Raw genomic sequence first — 19,391 nt, 5'->3', positions numbered from 1 at the left:
CATGAGGGTCTAGGCTTTCGGAGCGCTGACAGACAGATCAAACACTAAGGGTCAAGAAAATCTCCCCCCTGCCCTTTCACATGACACTTTCACAGTTATAGACTTAACTAATAAGCATAGCATAAAGCTACGCAGTAAGTATGTACATTTTGGTTCAAGTAACTATGGATTTTCCAGCTGGCTACCATACCTTGCATATTCCTTTCCTAAGAAAACACTGTGGACACGTTCATGTTTGCAGATGGGTCCTTACGTGAGGAATCATGAATTCTGGAATCAGGCCTTGGTCCTACAGTAAGAATTCTGTACCAAACATCCCTGTGCCCAGACAAAGCCCTGCTGAAACTCATGGTACTTACAGAGAATTTTGTATTAGTCGTCACTACAAACTGGAACCTTGATAGAGGATATAAATTTAAATTTCCTCTTTAACACAGAAACCTGTATCACAGCCTACATTAATGAGTTTTTAAAGTCTACAGCAAGTACTAAACCTGTGTTTTATGACCTTTTTTCCACAAACAGTCCCTTCTCTGAAAAAAACCAGCCTTTGGGTTGAAATAACTTTTAAAAGTTTTGGTTGAAAGGGGAAATCTGAAAGTCTCAGGTTTTTACATTTTCTAGGTAAGACTTTTTTTTGTTGTTTGAAACAACTTTTTGCTTTGTTACATGCCAAAATTAGGGAAAAAATTAAAATTATGTAAAAAACCCAAATGAAATGTTTCTAACAAAGTTTTACGACTAAATTAATTTGCTTTCATTCTTTTCTTTCAGTGCCACAATCAATGAATTTTACCTCTGGGTCAACATACAACACTGGTGTTTTTTTTAAGTTTTGTGTTCAAGCAGTGAACTGGAAAAAAACCAGAAATAAACCCAATTATTTGCAGTTCCACTACCAACCATAAATTCTTATATTTGAAAAGCTAGCAGCTTGTCAACTACTTATCCAATACAAAACAAAGCAAAGAAAACCAGAAAGCCATAGCGGCAATTTATCTATCTTTACATTTTTACCACGAAAAATGTACTTGTCTACAGAAAACTTTGTAGATCAAACCTAAAATGTCATGAACATGTACATTTCTGTGAGTGCATGCATGTACAACATTTTCCTTATGTCATTTCTATTTTACTTAGAGTCATGATATTTATATTCCACCAAACCAAATGGCAAAATATCTATTATTCAAATATTAACACTGGATTTTGTAATTTCCTGAAAGGTTGAGTACATTTAACCAGATACTGTACTTGAGCTTTCCATATGTAATGAAACAGTAGGAGATTATGAATGCAGAAGAAAGGCAGGCACACTCAAGATCTGACATTGTAACTTGAAAAAAAAAAAAAAAAAAAAAAGGAAACATGAATTCTTTATTGCCCTTTGCTCCTGTTAGGCAAAGAAAAGAGATCAAGAGAATATGTACAGCAGAAAAAACACTTCTTTCATAGCAGAAAGGTTTCTTCAGTGATACAAATGATATTAACCATTAATTCCACCTTTGAAATAACCATTTTTCATGATACACCAACAAACATGAGGGTGTTAATATTTTTCTCCCAACTACATGCTTAAATCATATTAAATCTGTTTGCTTCCACTGTTTTAATCAGAAGTGCAACAGTGTAAACTGGAGTGAATGTGGCTTGCAATAGTAAAATCACGCCTTGCTGAATTTTCCCGCTTAATATTGCATGTGGAATATGGAGTCTGGTTATTACAAAGTGTTTCATACATGGCAAACTAATTCTGGAAAATTTGCTATAATCAAGTTGTTTAACAATAAATTTTACTGTGATTTTTTCCTGTGAATATAATTTTGGGTTGGTTTTATTGTATTTTAAATGTTAGCATGCTAGATATTTTACCACTTGTTTAGATCTTTTTAATGCTGTACATATATATTAGTTAAAATGAGAATTATCTTGTCAGGTATTACACCAATTTAGTGATTGAAACATTAACATATATAATTTCTGCAGCACATCACAGATCAATACATCTTGATGCTGACTAAGAAAAAACATTTACACACAGGCAGTTGCATTCTGAGCTGTAATTTTACCCACATGGCAGCATAAGGAATATATGAATACAAATACATATATATATACACACACATATATAAAAATACAGATACAAAATTCATATAGGACCTCTTCCTGATGGTGCTGAAGTTAATAGGAATGACAAACAAGGGCTTGAATTTGATAATTATTACCAGTTCTGTTATCTTCTTGGATGGTAAATAAGAACTTATTCTTGTGAAGTGCTAAACATTCTTAGATGTCATTGTTTTCATTAGGACCAGGAGGTGCTCACCATTAGCTCAAAATTCCAGCAAATGGGTTCAAATTATTACCATATTTAAAGATGGCTCATTCACTCCCTGGTCTTTAAGGTCTGAATGCACTTAAACATTTAAGAATTGTCACTGAAAATATGACACTGTATGTCGAAGTATGAAAAGCTGCCCAGTGGCCCCAACCACAAAATGACATGGCAGGAAGAAAATAACAGAAGAGTTTCCCTTTAACATTTCCCTCAAATAGAAATGGCTTAGGGAAATGTAAGTTACTGGGATTGAGGATAACTTTTATCTTGGAGGTACTGAGCTCTATCCCCATCCAAACTTTCTGAAGCTCACTGAAATCTTTCTGTTATTCTGTCTTAAGTGACACACAATGATAACAGAATGTAACAAGAATGCAGAAATTAAGAATGGTTTAGATTATTTGTTATTAAGGCAACGCTAACAAGGTAAGACTAGTTGCTATATACTGGAAAATAGGGGGGGGGAAAGATTACTAGCTTGTTTGTAACTTCCGTGACCTTTTTCACACTCACACGGAGCTACTACATGCCTGCCTCTGCCAGCCTGAGGACAGCCAGACAAAACCCCAATATTTAAGTTCCACCAAGTAACAAGCTTCCATAGGTATGTTTTTCACTAATGTTTAAGCATGTTACAGAGATGTCACGCAACAGTTCACTTCCACACCAGCCCTTAAGGGGTGTTTTGCAGGCTATTCCAAGCTCAGAGAGCTGGACTGGGGCAGTGCCACAAAAATTACCAGCACCTTTACAAGTTAAAGCCCTTTGTTTCTTTCCAATGAATACTCTCATCTTGATAGTATCATTGTGATAATAAATAACCTATACTGTGCTTGGGTTTTATGATAATATTCTCTTAAACCTCCACTGCATTAGACCTGTACATATACACAGACGCAAATCTACTACAGATTTTTTTTTTAAGATCTCTACAAGCTACGAAGCATTTGAGCGGACATGGACTAGGGTCTAAGCGGGGGATATGCCACTGAAGAGCCATTGCTCAAGAACAGCTGCTGATCTACACACACTTCTGGCTAGTAGCTGCAATTGTTTACATTAACAGCTGTGCAAAAGCTGCAGAAGGATTCCCACTTCTCAGCTGTAACTCTTTGTTGTAGTTCAGGGGCATGGCAACCAGGCAAGATCAACCTCTGTGCTAGCCCTTGTAACTGCCTGATGTAACCAGTTTCACCTATAGGGAGGGAATTATGGAAGTCCACAATAAAGAGACTGGAAAAGAATGTGTCCAGATCTCTCTTTTCTAGTAAGATGGCTAGAAATTCTCAGAATTAACCCATCAAAATAAGGCAATTTGTAGCCTGGTTTTCTAGGTAATTGTGTAAATTTCCCAAACCGAGTGAATGTAGTCATTTCCCATGTCAGTCTGGCTGTCAAACCCACAGCAATTCTTGAACATCATTTTACAGGGGTAAAGAGCCTAAAGATAAGCAGTTTTTATAATTTTATGAGAACTGGCAAGTGGATGGAAAAGAGATACCCTATTATCATTTGTTGTGAAAGCAGCTAATGAGATCATCCTTTCCTAGACATCAGAGACAGGAGGAAACCAGACATCATTACTTATGCTGCACACAGTACTACTCTTTTTTTTTTTTTTTTTAAGCTTTCTGTGTTATATTATCTTCTGATCTAATTGGTATAACTGCGGGATGAATTAGAAGAGTAGGGTATGGGGTTTGGAAGGACTGATGTCCCATCTAGAAAACGTTTCCATTCAGTATAAAAGATAAAATTAGATGACCAACCTCACTGTGAATTATTGAGGCTGCAGAGGCTGATGAGAGCAGAGCAGAAGCCACAAACAGACTTTGACCCGCGACAGAACTCTCATTGATTCTGGGACTTTGAGCTGCACAAGTGGTTTCAAGTTGTTTCTTCTAACAGAGCTGTACTTAAGAGAAATGTCCCGCTGCCTGGTGTTTCACCATTCTGCTTTCTATTGTGTTAGTGTGAATTAGAACAGATTTTTTTTATTTTTTTTAATTCACATGGTGTATGTCACGTCTAGACTGTAATTGCTGTAGTCTTGATGTATATCTGTTTTATGTTACATCATGTAGCAGTTCTTTCAAGTGACAAAGTGATGCTACATGCACAACCAGAAGGAAACTAAAGATCTGACATTGTGATGATTTTGTTTATTATCTTGCTTTAAAAAGGTTGTAATGCAAATTGAGTAGTTTCTTGCTATTTGATTTATGAATGATACTACAGCAAAATAATAGTTTTAATTGGTAAACAAAGCTATAGCCTTCTTATGAAGCAAGTATGATTTAATTCAAACATACTTCTTTTAACTTGGACAGCAATAACTTTGTGCAAGCTGTCAGATTGTTTTAGCAGGATAATATAACTGAATAACCTGGACTGAAAATTGCCCTTGAGGTGAAGTAATGTTTATCAAGCAATAAAATATTTGTTTAACTTTGTTATGAAGCATGTAGAGCATAATGACCAGAAATTTAGGACAGTTTTCAATGGTAACTTCTTGATTTTATGACTGCTAGGTCCAGATGATATCCACTCATACCAAGACATCGAGTCTAATCAACATGTTTCTCAGGACTTGTTAACTACCCACTCTTCTACCCTCATGTATGTTCCAGGGGAATAAAACTGGTTTTCGATGTTATGAAAAAAAAAATGCTAGCTTTTCTCATTTTTATTTTTTGGCTTGATCTTTTAAATTAATTTAATGCAAAAAATAATGGGTAATGTTTCACTTTTGTTGACAGGCTCCAAGACATTTTATTGAATACTTTCTTCTTATTGGAAGCTTAGACTCAACATTCTCCACATCCATGCCACCAGGAATGCCACAAAAATTTTATTTCCTCCCTAAGCTGAGAAGTGGCTTGCTATAAAGGACTGCTTTCTCATTGCTGTTTATGCAATTAGAAAGCAATCATTAACATGAAAGAAGGTTTCTATTTCCTATTCTGAATTCTGGTGCAGGGGCTATTAGCAATTACTGGCATTAAAAGTGCCCCTACCGGCATCTCTCCAGATATTCTCAGGTTTGAAGAGTTACCAGCTTCACGCCAGTCTGCCTGACCCCAGGCTTCTTCCTTCGCTAAGAGCTGGCTGGACTAAGAAGGTAATTTGCAATGCAGGATAATAACTTTATTCAATCTACTAACTTCTGAAAAATGTTCTATATTCATTTGTGCCAGAAACACATTGTTTCTATTAACTATATTTTTGCACATATTCATCTCGTTCATGTAAGATTCCTATAACCACTGAGATGCAAATGGTGGAAGCTTTGCTGGAACAGAAACCAGTTATTAAAAATGGGTCAGATAGAATTCCAGTCGCTCTCAGTTGGAGCTGTATTACCCCTCTTGCGGTACTCTCCACGTAAGGTACTGAATAGCAGAGCCAATCTAGTAACAGAGCAGTTTAGAAAGGATTCACTGTATAAGAGAGATGGGACTAATTAGGCAAGGAGCCATTGATCATTGTGAGGCTTTTGCAGGAACAGAGGAAGGTGGCTGACATCCAAACCCTACATTTCCTGGAATACAAAGAAAAGGGAGTACATCTAAAATGGTAAAGTTTTGATACAGACTCCAAGATCAAAATGCTGCGAGTATCTTCTAAAGTAAACTTAAAAAAAAAAACAAACAAAAAACACAACAAGTTAAGTCAAACCCCCCAAAATTACTGTATTTTTTGCTTTGGCTGATAAATCATTTTGCCATACAATCTGTTGTCTATGAGACAAACAGCTCCTAAAATGTAGAACACAGAGAAAGGTCTGCTAGCAAAATAGATATAGGGAAACCTTAAAATAAATTTTAAAAGCATCACATTTTAATTTATATATAACTCAACACATTGTCAAAATCCATTACCAAGACTGATGTAAGAAAAATCAGAATGGGAACTCCTGAAAAAGTATTAGCTTTACCAAGTTTGCTTTGCTTATCTGCATTTTTTACAAATTTACCACAATTTCAAAATTTTTAGCAATATTGTCCATCATAATTAAAGTGTAAGAAAATATAAAGGATATTAACTTTTTCTTGCTTTATTCATCCAACATTAGGCAACTTTTCTATCAGGTATCATACCAATGGAACAAAGATTTCATAATTACACCGAGCAAAGATTTTATAATTTCACTGTAGACAAGGATGGCAGGGCTATGGATGGCCAGGAGTAAGGAGCTTAAGACCTTAAGAGAAGGGGGAGAAATTTTCTTCTACAACGTTCTTCATGTTCTTTGAATCTGGAAGCTACTGAAATGTAAATTAACTTATTCTTCACCTTGGCCCTTGTCTGTGGACACTTTTAAAGAAGAGTAACCAGATTTGAAAATGGAAAGACTCAAGCTTTCCAGGACTGTGCAAATCTATTGTGTCCTCCAAGACTTCAGAACCACCCTGGTGGAGCCTGTCTCACCTATGGTTACACTGGACCGCAGAATGCCCATGTCCCTTTTAGTGTGACTTCCTGTGAATCAACCAATTCTTGTTTAGCAGACCTTGCAGCTATCTTTGACAAACACTTCCAGGCAAGTTCCTTTCCTGCTGAGACTGGGATTCTCATCTGATTTACCCTTTTCACTGCTTTAAGACTAGAGAATTTGCCAAATAGTTTATTTAATTGCAAAGTAGGATTCCGTGCCCTAACTAAAATGACTTGGACTCATAAATTTTATTTGTTTTTTTGCCCACTTTGGTCCTTCAGTTTAGCCAAGTTTTCTTCTGAACCAAGAAGAAACGTATGAAGGAATGATCATGACTGAATCACACACAGACTGTTAATTCTGCAGATATTTTCTGCCTGCTGCAATATGGCCTTTCTGTGCACTGGTCTTTGAGAAACAGAATAGATAATTTAAATCATGTCGGATATATATTTTACTCAATGGCTCAAGTGAACAGTGAGACTCATATGTTAGAGAATCATCACTAAGAAATGGCACAAACACAAGTACCAAACTCTACATACTTAAAAGAATCACCTAGTCGAAGTGGCATGCTGTCACGCACTGATGAAGAGATTAGTCAGAACCAAGTACTTCACCAGCACCTCACACTTCAGTATAAGAAGGCAGTGTTTCTAATCCATGCTATACATTCTTAGAGGGTTTCTTACTGTTTTTTCCTTTTCTTTTCTTTTTTTCTTTTTTTTTTTTTTTTTGAGTGCTTGTGGAGTGAAAGTTGATTATCTGATGATACTGGAGATTCTGCATGGATTAGAAATGTGGCTACAGCATCACAGAGCGAGTCTGACAAGAGGCATCCTTGTCAAAGACTTCCCAAAGTGCTTCAGCAGAACTACAAGTATGAACTGGAGTGCTTAATTAGTTTTCTGCATTAATTCTCTCTTAGTTTCTTTTTCTAAGGATGCGACCTTAAAGACACTTGAAGTCCAGGGTAGTTTTTCCATTGACTTAGCAGGCTGGCTCAGGCTTACAATCTCAGAATCATCCTGCCTCATTTAAAGCATCTAAGACTCCTAACCTAAGGACCACAGTCACCCCAACCTGCCTTTTACGGTCAACGGACACCTGCCTACATACGCAGGGACTGTAGGGAGGATGGATTGCTCTCTGCAGCTGTTCTTCTCTCTCTCAACTCTAGGAAGTCAGGGTGAGTAGGCTCCTAATTAGGTAGCACAGGTGCCTAAAGCTAAATTGGTTAAAATTGGGCCTCATTATATAGATGAAACAACTGCTCCTTTGAAGATACTATATGAGCCAAAACATGAATTCAAAATGAGAAGTATGTATTTATCTAAAGTAAAGTTTAAAGTTTTTATTTACCATTTCATTGATGGGTAAAATTTCACTAATTTGAAGAGGAATTCCCAGAGCTTAATATGACTAAAATATAGTTTAATGGAATTAATCTTTTATAGAAGATCCTGTACATCAAGAAAAACATATATAATTACTAAAACAGTATTTGTTGGTTTACAGCAGATAAAGTGGAAATATTTGAGACGGAATCATCCCCTTCTTTAGAGGAATGTGAGGTTTTCTTGAGATGATTCCAAGTACTGACTTAACCTCACCTTAAGAAAAAAAGAAACCACAGTGCTGATAGCTCTGCCTTCCTCTTCCATCCACTAAATGTGCAATAAATGCATAAAAAAATCTTTTCCACAGAAATAAGGGTCTTTTTTTTTAGGTTAATGATGGCTATACTAACTCTCAGGTTGGCTTCAGAATTTAAAAGAAATGGTGCATACTGTGCACTTCCCCTATAGTATGTCTTAACCCTTGACCAGTGAGAGGTCATTTCTTAACATCCAGAGCAATCCATTTCTCCATATAGAAAGAAGGACGACAAGCACTTGCACTGCAGAGTGACCTAAGCCAATTTTAGCAAACTCCCAAGAAGATGGCTTTTTGTCTTGGTAAATTATGCCCCAATGAAAAGCCTGCTGCTTATTCTGTCTGGCCCATAGTACAAAAAGCAGCTAGATTTAGAGAAGAAAAATCTATGAAGGCAAGGGAACTGCAGACTACAACTACATATATTTGTGTTTGCATATTTCACCAAAGCATTATTTTTTTTTATTACATTATAGAATCAAACATTTTCCTCTGCGCGACACATTCTTAATCTCATGACCCAGTTCTTCAATGGAGCTGTGATCAGCACTCTAGAAATCCTTATACCAGACCTTTTCCTACTTTGAAGGTCTCAGGAACCTTCCCTCCATTGAAAAAAACCCTCAAAGCTAAACACCAAAACCCCAAACCTCTTTTTCTCAGACTGAGAAGCACTCAGACCTTCAAACAAGCAATACATGAGGTAGAAGAGGCAGATGAAAATATTCTGCTAGTAATAACCAGAGTGGGTTTGGGAAGAAACTTCTGTTTTTTGAAGAAGAGTAAATAAATTTGGTTCATATAAATTTTACAAAAGAAAAAATCCTATGCATCGTTTGATCAAATAGTAGATAAATATATGTTTTTTTTTATGGAAGCTATTCTTCCTAATCCAGAAGGCAGAAAATAGCATATATCCAGAAACCAGTTATCCCTGCATGTTTTTATGTTTGGGATTGAGTGTACAAAAATATTAGTATATGAATGCAGGAACTGTGGAATTATCTTCTGGACTAAAGAGAGAGGAAGAAAAAAAGTCAGATGTATAGCTGAATCTTGAGGTTAAGGCTTAAATGGTGGCTTTATATACCTGTAGTGTTTTCTTAAAAGGAAAGACCACTGGCTTAATACTAGAGGAATTAGGAAGAGGGGATGCACGCATACATTCAGTCTGTAAAGAAAATTCTTGGTTTCAAACGTTGCAAATACTTCCGAAAATACTAAAGAAAAAATTAAATGCATTAATACAAACTTATGCATCATAGCTGTTATCTTCTTTAATCCTCAGAGAATTCTTTGTGCCTCATGGCTTCAGAAAGAATTAAGAAACTATTCATATTAAAGTCCATTGTGCATTCCCCTTAGTACCATTTTCTCCTTTTGCTACAATTACTAGGGTTTATTTTCTTTGCATGAAAATAGGATTTTTGTCTCATTTGAATCCCTGTTACTTAATTCCTACTTGAAGTCATAATCCTCCCTGTCACATCACACCAATCTCTTGGTAGCTAATTCTGATGTCACTGACAGGATTTTGACTTTGGAAGAACTGATTATTTAGGTACACTTTATGTACCAGGATTTAGTCTTTCTGAAATGTACAAAGTAAGGAATACTGCAGCCTTTTTTTCAAGGCACTGCACTTAAGGCACAAGCTGTGAGTTTGAGCTCCTGGTTATCACTTCTCAGTAGTATATTAATGAACTTTCTGTTAGAATAGAAAAGTACTAAGAGTATACTCCTTGGTTTTTTTCCTTCCAAGATACAATTGCTGAAAGACATCTTTCATACACAGGCTGTCCGCAAGCATTAAAGGTGAGGTGACTACTTTTCCAAATAGCCAATGGTGTCAGAAAAGACTTTGAACCTGGACTGGTTTCAAACCTGTGCTTTAAAGCAGACCCAGTGTTACAACCTACCTGATAAACACTTGTCCAAATGTATAGGTTTGCTTGGTTTTTTGTGTTGGGTTGTTTTTTTTTTTTCTGTTTCCTTATGAAATGTTTAAGTTTCAGAAACAAATTTAAGATTTTCAACAGGAATCCAAGTGATTCTTCAATGGAACCCATTCTCACCACCACAGGGGGGGGGCAACCCCTTTCTAGCAAGGAAAGAAACCTATTTTGGAAAACTGCTAAGAAATAAGCAATTGAAAGCTAGGCACGTTAGAAAATAAGAGCAGTTATTGATTACAAAAAGATCCTATAGCTGAAAATCAAACCTCTTGTGACTATTTGTCAGGAAAGGAAGTCCTGTATTATTGTCTCAGTGTGCAGAGCTGACAGGATCATAAATTGGAATTTATTAATTGCCACAGAACAGCCTCTTTGTTGCACCAAATGAAATCTGCTAATCTTTCACATGAGAGAAGAATACTCACATCATTGAAAGCTCAATAGCTACAGTTGGCCAACTAATTTCAAATTAATGGATTCATTTATAGGATGCAATGTACTTAAAATTTGAGGTAGAAAAAATAAAAACCAAGAAACCAATCAATAACTTCAGTAAAACTACAGAAAGTATCCTTTATTTTCTGTGTCATTTCATGTTTTGATATATGCGATCAATCATCATCACAAGTTTTCCTAAGGTAGGAATTGCATTCAAGCATTTTTAAATGTTTTCTCTCCGTGCTTTCAAGTACTTCTCATAGGAACAGCTTGGAGACTACACTACTGATAGCGTTCATCGTTTTCATGGGAACTTAAAGAGAAGCTAACATATATTGAAAATGACCATGTTACTAAAATATAGAAGGGAGTTATCCCTCCAGGTTCGGTTAATTTTCGTTTCGGGTTTCTTTGGCGTATGCATAAAATAGGTTATGGGAGTGGGAGGTTTGGTCAGAAGATCTTCAGGTATAAAGGAACCTATTAACTTTACAGTTCCTTTGGAAGCCTCCTACTGCTAAACCGGAGCAGGTGTAAATGAGGAGGAGGAGGAGTGCCTTCTGGCATCTTGGTGCCAGCACCGTGAAGAAGCCACCGCGTGTTTTCAGAACCTTAATTAGAAAAATACAGATAGTTCCTTGCATTTATGGGAGCTACCAGCGCGGCACGCATAGCTGGAGGAATGACGTGCCCGTTTCCCCCCGCAGATGCCGCGGTGCCAGGGGCTGGTCTGCGGCCGGAGGCGGCGGCGGGGCCCCGGTGAGGCCCGGTGCGAGCGGCCCCGCAGCGGCACCCGGGCGGGCAGCGCTTCCCGTCACCCACACGCCATCTAGCGACGGGGAACGGGGCGGCTTTGCACGGGAGCGGAAAGCAGAGGAGGAAAAGGCTCCCATACCCGTCCCAGCTCTCGCCTCTCCCAAAGCTGGTAAGAGCCATTTGGATATCGCAGCGAGAGCTCCGGAGTGGCTCGGGGCGGGCTGTGAGGAGCATCGCCGCACTTCGCTCCCAGGCATTTCATACCCCCCGCCCCCCCCCCCCCCCCCCCCCCCTTCTCTCAGTACATCGTTCCCCTTCCCTTGAAAGGAGATAGCGCCCCCGAGAAATCCCCTGGACACCTCACCTAAGCCGCCACCGCCACCCGATCCCCACCCGGAACACCGCGAACTCCACAGGGTCGGTGCGGCGCTGCCGGCGGAGGCGTTGGACCGCGCGATCCCGGCCGCGCAGACACACACACACACACAGACACACACACACAGGGGAGCGCACACACCGACACACACACATACACACACACGCACACACAGGCGCTCCCCGCTCGCCGCCCCTTTGTTCCGCCCGCGGAGCGATGCCCTCCGCGCTCCCCCCCCCGCCCCGCTCCGCCGCCGCCCGCCCCTGCGCCCCTACCCCGCGGGCGGCGGCGGCGCGGCAGGGTGGCATGGCCCGCCCGCCGCGGGGGAGGCAGCGGGAAGCCCCCCCCGCCCCCGGCCGCGCCTGGGCCTCGGCGGCGCCGCCGCCGCCCGCAGCCCGCGGCACCCCCGCGGCAGGGGCAGGGGCAGCGGCCGCAGCCGCAGCCGCGCCTGACGGCAGCCCCGCGCCGCAGGATCCGCGCCCCGCAAGGACGTGCTCCGCCGAGTTGCCAGGCGCGATTACGTTGGTTTTTTCCCCCCACCCACCCCTTGAACTTGTTGCTTGGCGCTCGGCGGTGGCGGAGGGGGGTGGGGGTGGGGGAAAGCCTTATTATCGATGTCCCTTTGGATGCGATCAAGCTTTCTCAGGAACAACTACTTCCCCGCCGTTCCCGGCGGGGCGCGGAGATCTAGCGGCAGAGCCCGCATTTCCAAAAGTCTCTATGCAACTGAGCGCTCTCGCCAGACTTTCACAGGTAGGTGCCGCAGGCTGGGCACGTCCGGAGGGATGCGAGAGCAGAGCCGCGGGGAAGGGGCGACACGAAGGGGACGGGGAAAGGAGGGGGGGGGGCTGATCCACCGCCGAGCCGCTACGGAGCCCCGCGCCCCTGCCCCCCGCCCGCCCTGGCCTCCCCCGCCGCCGAGGAGCCCCTGCCCCGCTCCCGCCCCGCCGCCAGGCTCCCCTGGCTTCGCCCTCCGCCACCCGCTCGGCGCCTCCCCAGGCTGCCCTGCCCCGCATCCATCCCACCTTCCGCGGCTGCTTCGGGGCCCCCGCGCCGACCCCCGCCACAGCCCCCGCGGCTCAGCGCGGCCCCGCTCTCCTCGCCCGGGATCGGCCCCTGCCCGCGCCCCGACGCCCCGTCCCGGGGAGGTTCCCGCCCGCCCGCCCCCGTCCTCGGGGGCGCTTCCCCCTCCCGGCGCCCCTTCCCCGGCGCCCCTCTGCCCTTCAACGCGTTTCCTACGCGGAAAACTTGCCTTAAAGTTTAATGCTGCCGCCCGGAGCTCCTCCCCCTGCCCCGCCGGCTCCCCCGGCCCTGAGCCGGGCTCTGGACGAGTCCCCGGGGCGGCGATCAAGGTCAGGGAGCGGATTCGTCCCGCCGCTGCTCCAGGGCTGCGGCTGGGGAAGGGGGGGCGACCGGCCCGGCCCACCCCTCCGCCCCGCCACGGCGAGCGGGAGGCGGCGGCGGGCGGCCCCGCTGCAGCCCGCCCGGGAAGGGCTCCGCTGGCGGCCGCGGCCCGGCTCCGGCGGCGGGCGGGGAGCGGAGCGGAGCGGAGCGGAGCGGAGCGGAGCGGAGCGGAGGAGGGGCGGGGGGACCGGCTGCATCGCGTGTGGAAGAAGATACCCTTCCAGGTGGCTGCACTGCTGCACCAGAGCTACTAGCCGGCTCCCGGGGTCAGTCCTTTGTGGACCGCTGCTTCCATCCGGGGGCCTCGCGTGGACCTTGTATCCAAAGGATCTGGCTGCTGGAGTAGCTGCTCTGAATACGTTGATTTCCAAGTGCCCAGATTTATTGGCCTAACTGGTGAACTAGCCCCTGGAAAGGGTATTCTGGTGAAAAAGGGAGTGGGGGTAGCAAAAAAGGAAGCAAAAAGATTTTCTGTTAATACTGAAAATCACAACAATGTTCAGAAATTCTGTTGCCTGGAAAATGTGTGAGCATTTGTATTTTTATTTTCACTCTCTGTTTTAGTGGATGGACCAGAACTGTCTCTAGATTGACTCCCTTAGCTGTAGTAGGTGTCTGGGACCATGGCAGCAGGAGTAGCAGCATGGCTACCCTTTGCCAGGGCAGCAGCCATAGGATGGATGCCAGTGGCCACAGGTCCCATGCCAGCTGCTCCGCGGCAGGAGAGGAAGCGAAGCCAGGACTCTCTGATTGTGCTGAATGTGAGTGGCATCCAGTTCCAGACGTGGCTGGACACCTTGGAGCGCTACCCTGACACTCTGTTGGGCAGTTCAGAGCGGGACTTCTTCTACCACCCTGAGACACAGCAGTACTTTTTTGATCGGGACCCTGACATTTTCCGCCACATTCTCAACTTCTACCGTACAGGGAAGCTTCATTATCCCCGCCAGGAGTGCATCTCAGCTTACGATGAGGAGCTGGCCTTCTTTGGCATCATCCCCGAGATCATTGGCGACTGCTGTTATGAGGAGTACAAGGATCGCCGGCGTGAGAATGCCGAGCGCCTGCAGGACGATGCTGATCAGGATCATGCAGCTGAGAGCTCCCTGCCCTCAATGACAGCTCGGCAGAGGATGTGGCGGGCCTTTGAAAACCCACACACCAGTACGCTGGCTCTGGTCTTCTATTATGTCACTGGTTTCTTCATTGCCGTCTCTGTTATTGCCAATGTGGTGGAGACAGTGCCCTGCGGGGTAAGCCCGGGTCGCATCAAAGAGCTGCCCTGTGGAGAGCGCTATGCCGTGGCTTTCTTCTGTCTGGATACCGCCTGTGTCATGATCTTCACAGTTGAGTATCTCCTGCGTCTGCTGGCGGCCCCTAGTCGCTACAAATTCGTGCGCAGTGTCATGAGTATCATTGATGTGGTCGCCATCATGCCGTATTACATTGGCCTGGTGATGACAGATAATGAGGATGTCAGTGGGGCTTTTGTGACACTACGAGTCTTTCGTGTCTTCAGGATCTTTAAGTTTTCCCGCCACTCACAGGGGCTGCGCATCCTGGGCTATACTCTGAAAAGTTGTGCCTCGGAGTTAGGCTTCCTTCTCTTCTCACTCACTATGGCCATCATCATCTTTGCCACAGTCATGTACTATGCAGAGAAAGGTTCATCAGCCAGCAAATTCACCAGCATCCCTGCAGCCTTCTGGTACACCATTGTCACCATGACAACACTGGGGTAAGTGCAGCTGGTGTTTGGTTACAGCCAACATTTCAACAAGTGTATTGGCACAAACGGGAAATACTCCATTTAAAAAAAATGTTGAAAGAAAAAAATGCAAGGGTCAATTTTTGTTACAGAACTTTAGCGATGTGACTTTCTTTGTCAGAAAGAACATTCTTTCTGAATGTTTTACACGTGCAAGTGAGTTAAAAAGTGTTGCTGCAGTTAATATAAACCAAACCCCAAAACTGCAGATAAACTGAAAAAGCAAAGAACAAAACAAAGAAAAACAGTTTTGAAACTGTTTGGGTTCCTTAGAATTTTCTCTAATATTTTTTTTTGGTTTTGGATAGTGAAATTGGAATATTTTATGAATATCTCTGAGTTATCGCTGGATTTTTCATAGAGTAATGTGTTTGCTGACAGGACTTACTACAGTGTTGCTAAAGTAATGATAATTATAAGGGGAACCCAAGTGCGATCTTTTAATTTGATCATGCATAAAAGTGTGTGGATCTGCCTTTTTGTGTGAAGTGATGTATTGATGTAGACTTGGATATTGACTTTGGTATTATAAAGTGATTTGTTTTCATTAAAGTGAAAGAGGTATGGATACCTTAATCTTCACAAACATTATTCCTGATGTTATTTAAGACACTGGATAAATTTCCTTTGATTTCCATGGACCTGTAACTTCTAAATGACAAGGGGCAAGCCACACTGACTGGTGACAGACTCTGGAAAATGGTCTGAGGAAGTGTGAGACACATGATACATCAAGCATATGTCTTAAAACGTAACTCTAATGTCAATATAAATTCTTCCAGAGAATGAGGAGTTTAAAAATGCCATTGTTGACATTAGACTCCAATACAGTTTAGTGGAATGATGCGTTATAGTATTATTTTATATGGTCTCTGATGCCAGAGTCCTGTTGTGTCAGCTGACTCTGTGCACCGAGTTGTAAAATGCATTTGCCTGTAATTGCAAAAGGGATTTAAAAGGTTGACTAATTTGAGAAGACATTTTTTTCCCCCATTACTAATTTTGAGCTGTAGAGTATCAGCTACGAAACTGAAAATTTGACGATTCCTTAGAAACTGTCTAGTTATTTAATAATTACAGATGTTAGAAGATAAACTTTTCACTTTCTTGAAGACAAAGCCCATCATTTTATTAGTCAAACATCTTGCCACACTTTGTTGGGACTGTTGAGATTTATGAAATATGCATAACTTTTAAATTTAGCAAAATGAAAGTGTGCTGTTAAACTATTATGAAAAAGTTGGTTTATTATGTGCAATTGTAATTTAGTTGTGAAAAACACATTCAAAACATTAAAAGAGAAAGAGACTGTTTTATGCCACCATTTTTTATACAGGGCTTTTATCTTCAGCATGATATAACAAATGAAGATAAATATAGTGCACTGTAAATATTTTATAATACTTGTAAGAGCAAGTTATGCTAAAAAGGAGTGACAAGAGCTTTGGGGATTTTAATCTGCTTTTTAGGTTCCTGGGTGGTTTTTTTGGTTTTCATTTTCTTCTGGTAGTGGCAAACTGAAGGGACAAGTTAGCAGAAGGAACAAGTTATATACATGCTAACTAATTCCATAGTCCTGTATTTTCTGATGCGGATACTTTTTGCCATACATTTTTAATTAGAACTGTGGCGATTTCAACAAATTAGGTCTTAAGAACTTTCCAACGTTTATAATGTATAATCTTAACCTAAAAGAGCAGGAGCTGGTCTGTGGTTTTTGTAAAGACAGGTGATCTTGGCGCAAGTTGTTTTTGCCGTTATGGACAGTTTGGGCAGCACCTGTCCATGGTACTGAACAGAATTTTGTTTCCAGTTTTATGGCCGGTTTGCAATTTATTATGACACGGGTATGGTATCACCCATGTGATCCGTTGATATGACTTGTTGTTTCTTTCACAAAACAACAACAACAACAACAAAAGGCGTATTAGCTCCAGGTTTTGAGGTATTATTCTGAGTAAAATCTCCAAAAGTACTGATGAAATTTGAACATAATTAAATATTTATTTGAATAGAGCCTAAGAACCTGTTTTCAAGTACACAGCCATACAATATTTAGGTCTCGAGGGGAAGAAAAAGGGTTAAAAAGCACACATTCATGTTTGACTCCTTTTTCAAGGTAGTTTGCACAGAGAAAGTTTTGAGCAGGTTGTACAGGCATCCAAAGTTTCACCCTCAGAAGTTCAAATATGATTATAAGTTCAGATATGAAAGACCTCACATATTTCTGGGAAATCTTTAATCAATTCATTAGCTAGATAATGTCCTTTTAATAACACCATGATAACCACATAAAGATTATTTTAAAATGTTAACTATATATGAATAATTTAAATAGAATTAACATAATAAAAGCTTTGAACTCTTTTTAGTTGGTGGAATAATTACACAAAAAGAGAGGGGAATTACAAGGAAAAGCAGGAAGGGAATTACAGAAAGCTAATTGTAATTAGTACTGCCACCTTTTCTCTGTGCTAAAGCAACTCAGCTGTTTACTAATACAGAACTACCATTCATTTTTAATTTTAGTTTTAGCTAAATTAGGGCTATATAAACGGATGTTATATGAACAACTTGTTTCTTTTAGCAACAAAGCTAGATGAAGTCTTGCTGTTTTTAATGATAGCACACAGGAGGTTATGTGAAATATTACAAAAATACATGAAAGCTAATACAGAAAAATAAATTGACATAAAGTTGAGAGTTTGAGTCTTGGTGTCATTCTCACATTTTGCTAGATAGCAAGGGTATTGAGTAAGCGACCTTTGCAATTTGGGGAGTTACTATCTTGGAAGCAGAGCTATATTTCTCAGTTCTGCATGATTGCTGAGCAATTAAAGTGTCTTTAAAAAACATAGATTACGTTTTCCTCTGCAGAGTGCCAGTGACTTCAAATATTACTACATTTTAGCCTCCAAGGATATTCCAGCTATTAACTGTTCTTGACTGCTCAACTCAAGTAGTACATAGTTGTACATAGAGGTGTTATATGAAAGAAATGAAAGAAAAGGAAGAAAGGAGGAACAGAAGAGAGAAAGAGAGAGTGAGAAAGAGGTAAAGGCTGGGGGAGAGAGAGAGAGGAGACAGGACAATGACTCTAGAATAGCAGCATGCACTCTGCCAGAAACTGAGCTGATTTGAATTATTAAATCAGTGTTTTATCAATGTTACTTGTAGGAAAAGCAGAAGTAAAGTAGGGGCAAGGGACAAGAAGGAACAAGAGAATAAAATTTGAAGAGGTCACAAAGCAGTTTGTGGAGGTTCAAGATAACAATGAAAAACATAGAAGTTAGGGGCTTAAAGGTCAAGAAACAGGCAGAGAAAAAAAGTCAGGTCTATTGAATTAGGACTAGCAGACTTACATGGGGGCTTGTGAACATCTGTACCCATAACGACCCAGTCATGTCACTTTCTGCTGCCACCTCATAATATGATATCTAATAACTTTCCTTCTGCCCTGTCAGTAGCCAGCAAATGAGCAGGTAAGGTTTTGATGGTGTAAGGGTAATGCTTGTTCCCAAATCAGACAGACCGATAGTGTAGTTTGTTTTATAAAGACACTATACTTTAAATAAGGAACACAGTGCTCTTCTGTGAGTAGTTCTAAAGCAATCTCAGTGCTATATTAAAGTTCTATTTATAGGCTTTGCATTGGGTAGCTTTGTTAAGTCATGAAATACTTTTGTAGCTGAGCACAATACTTCATGAAGGGAAGCTTAAACACAAGACTATTCATTTATTTGCTTTGACTGTACAAACTAGAGGTGTGTCTTCCAGAAAAGATAAAGCAACTATTAATTTTCATTATTTGTCAATATAGTCCATAATGCTTGAGGAATCCCATCTAAGACATATCAAATTCCCTGAAGACTTTATAATTAAATAGGTGACTGGATTTGACAACAGAAACCCTCAAACAATGAACAGGGAAATAGGGTGACAGATGCAATTTTCCTGCAGAATCTATTCTCTCCCACCTTCACTCCTTTTCCATTCTTAATGCATCCCTATGGGTATATTCCATCTATTTATTTTCTTCACTTTTCTTTCAAACTACCACTTTCCATTCCCTTCCTGTTTGGGGATTTGCTGGTTTGGTACCTTTCCTTCTTTTTTCTTCCTGGCTTTATTTTTTCTGCTTCTTTGTTCCAGATTCCTCATTCATACTTCACCATTAGATCAAATCTTTCATTCGTCATCATCATTATTATTCATTTGCCCTGAACTTTCCTCGTAGCAGGGGTTTTTTTTCTGACCTTTGT

At 41.4% G+C, this 19,391-nt stretch overlaps 1 protein-coding gene across 1 annotated transcript in view; it reads left to right on the top strand.

Annotated features, from left to right (window-relative positions):
- The first annotated feature begins 12,268 nt into the window (after positions 1-12,268).
- The window catches only part of KCND2 (potassium voltage-gated channel subfamily D member 2), a 286,684-nt gene continuing 279,561 nt past the window's right edge, over positions 12,269-19,391 (top strand). The window contains exons 1-2 of the mRNA XM_056341797.1: positions 12,269-12,710; positions 13,926-15,099. Coding sequence (XP_056197772.1) covers positions 13,985-15,099 — 1,115 coding nt within the window. The 5' untranslated portion in view covers positions 12,269-12,710; positions 13,926-13,984. The remainder of the gene's footprint in view (positions 12,711-13,925; positions 15,100-19,391) is intronic.

The sequence above is a fragment of the Falco biarmicus genome, chromosome 5 (assembly GCF_023638135.1).
Source record: "Falco biarmicus isolate bFalBia1 chromosome 5, bFalBia1.pri, whole genome shotgun sequence".
Lineage (NCBI taxonomy): Eukaryota > Metazoa > Chordata > Aves > Falconiformes > Falconidae > Falco > Falco biarmicus.
Note: the sequence above shows the minus strand (reverse complement) of the source record. Positions and strands in the feature narration are given on the sequence as shown.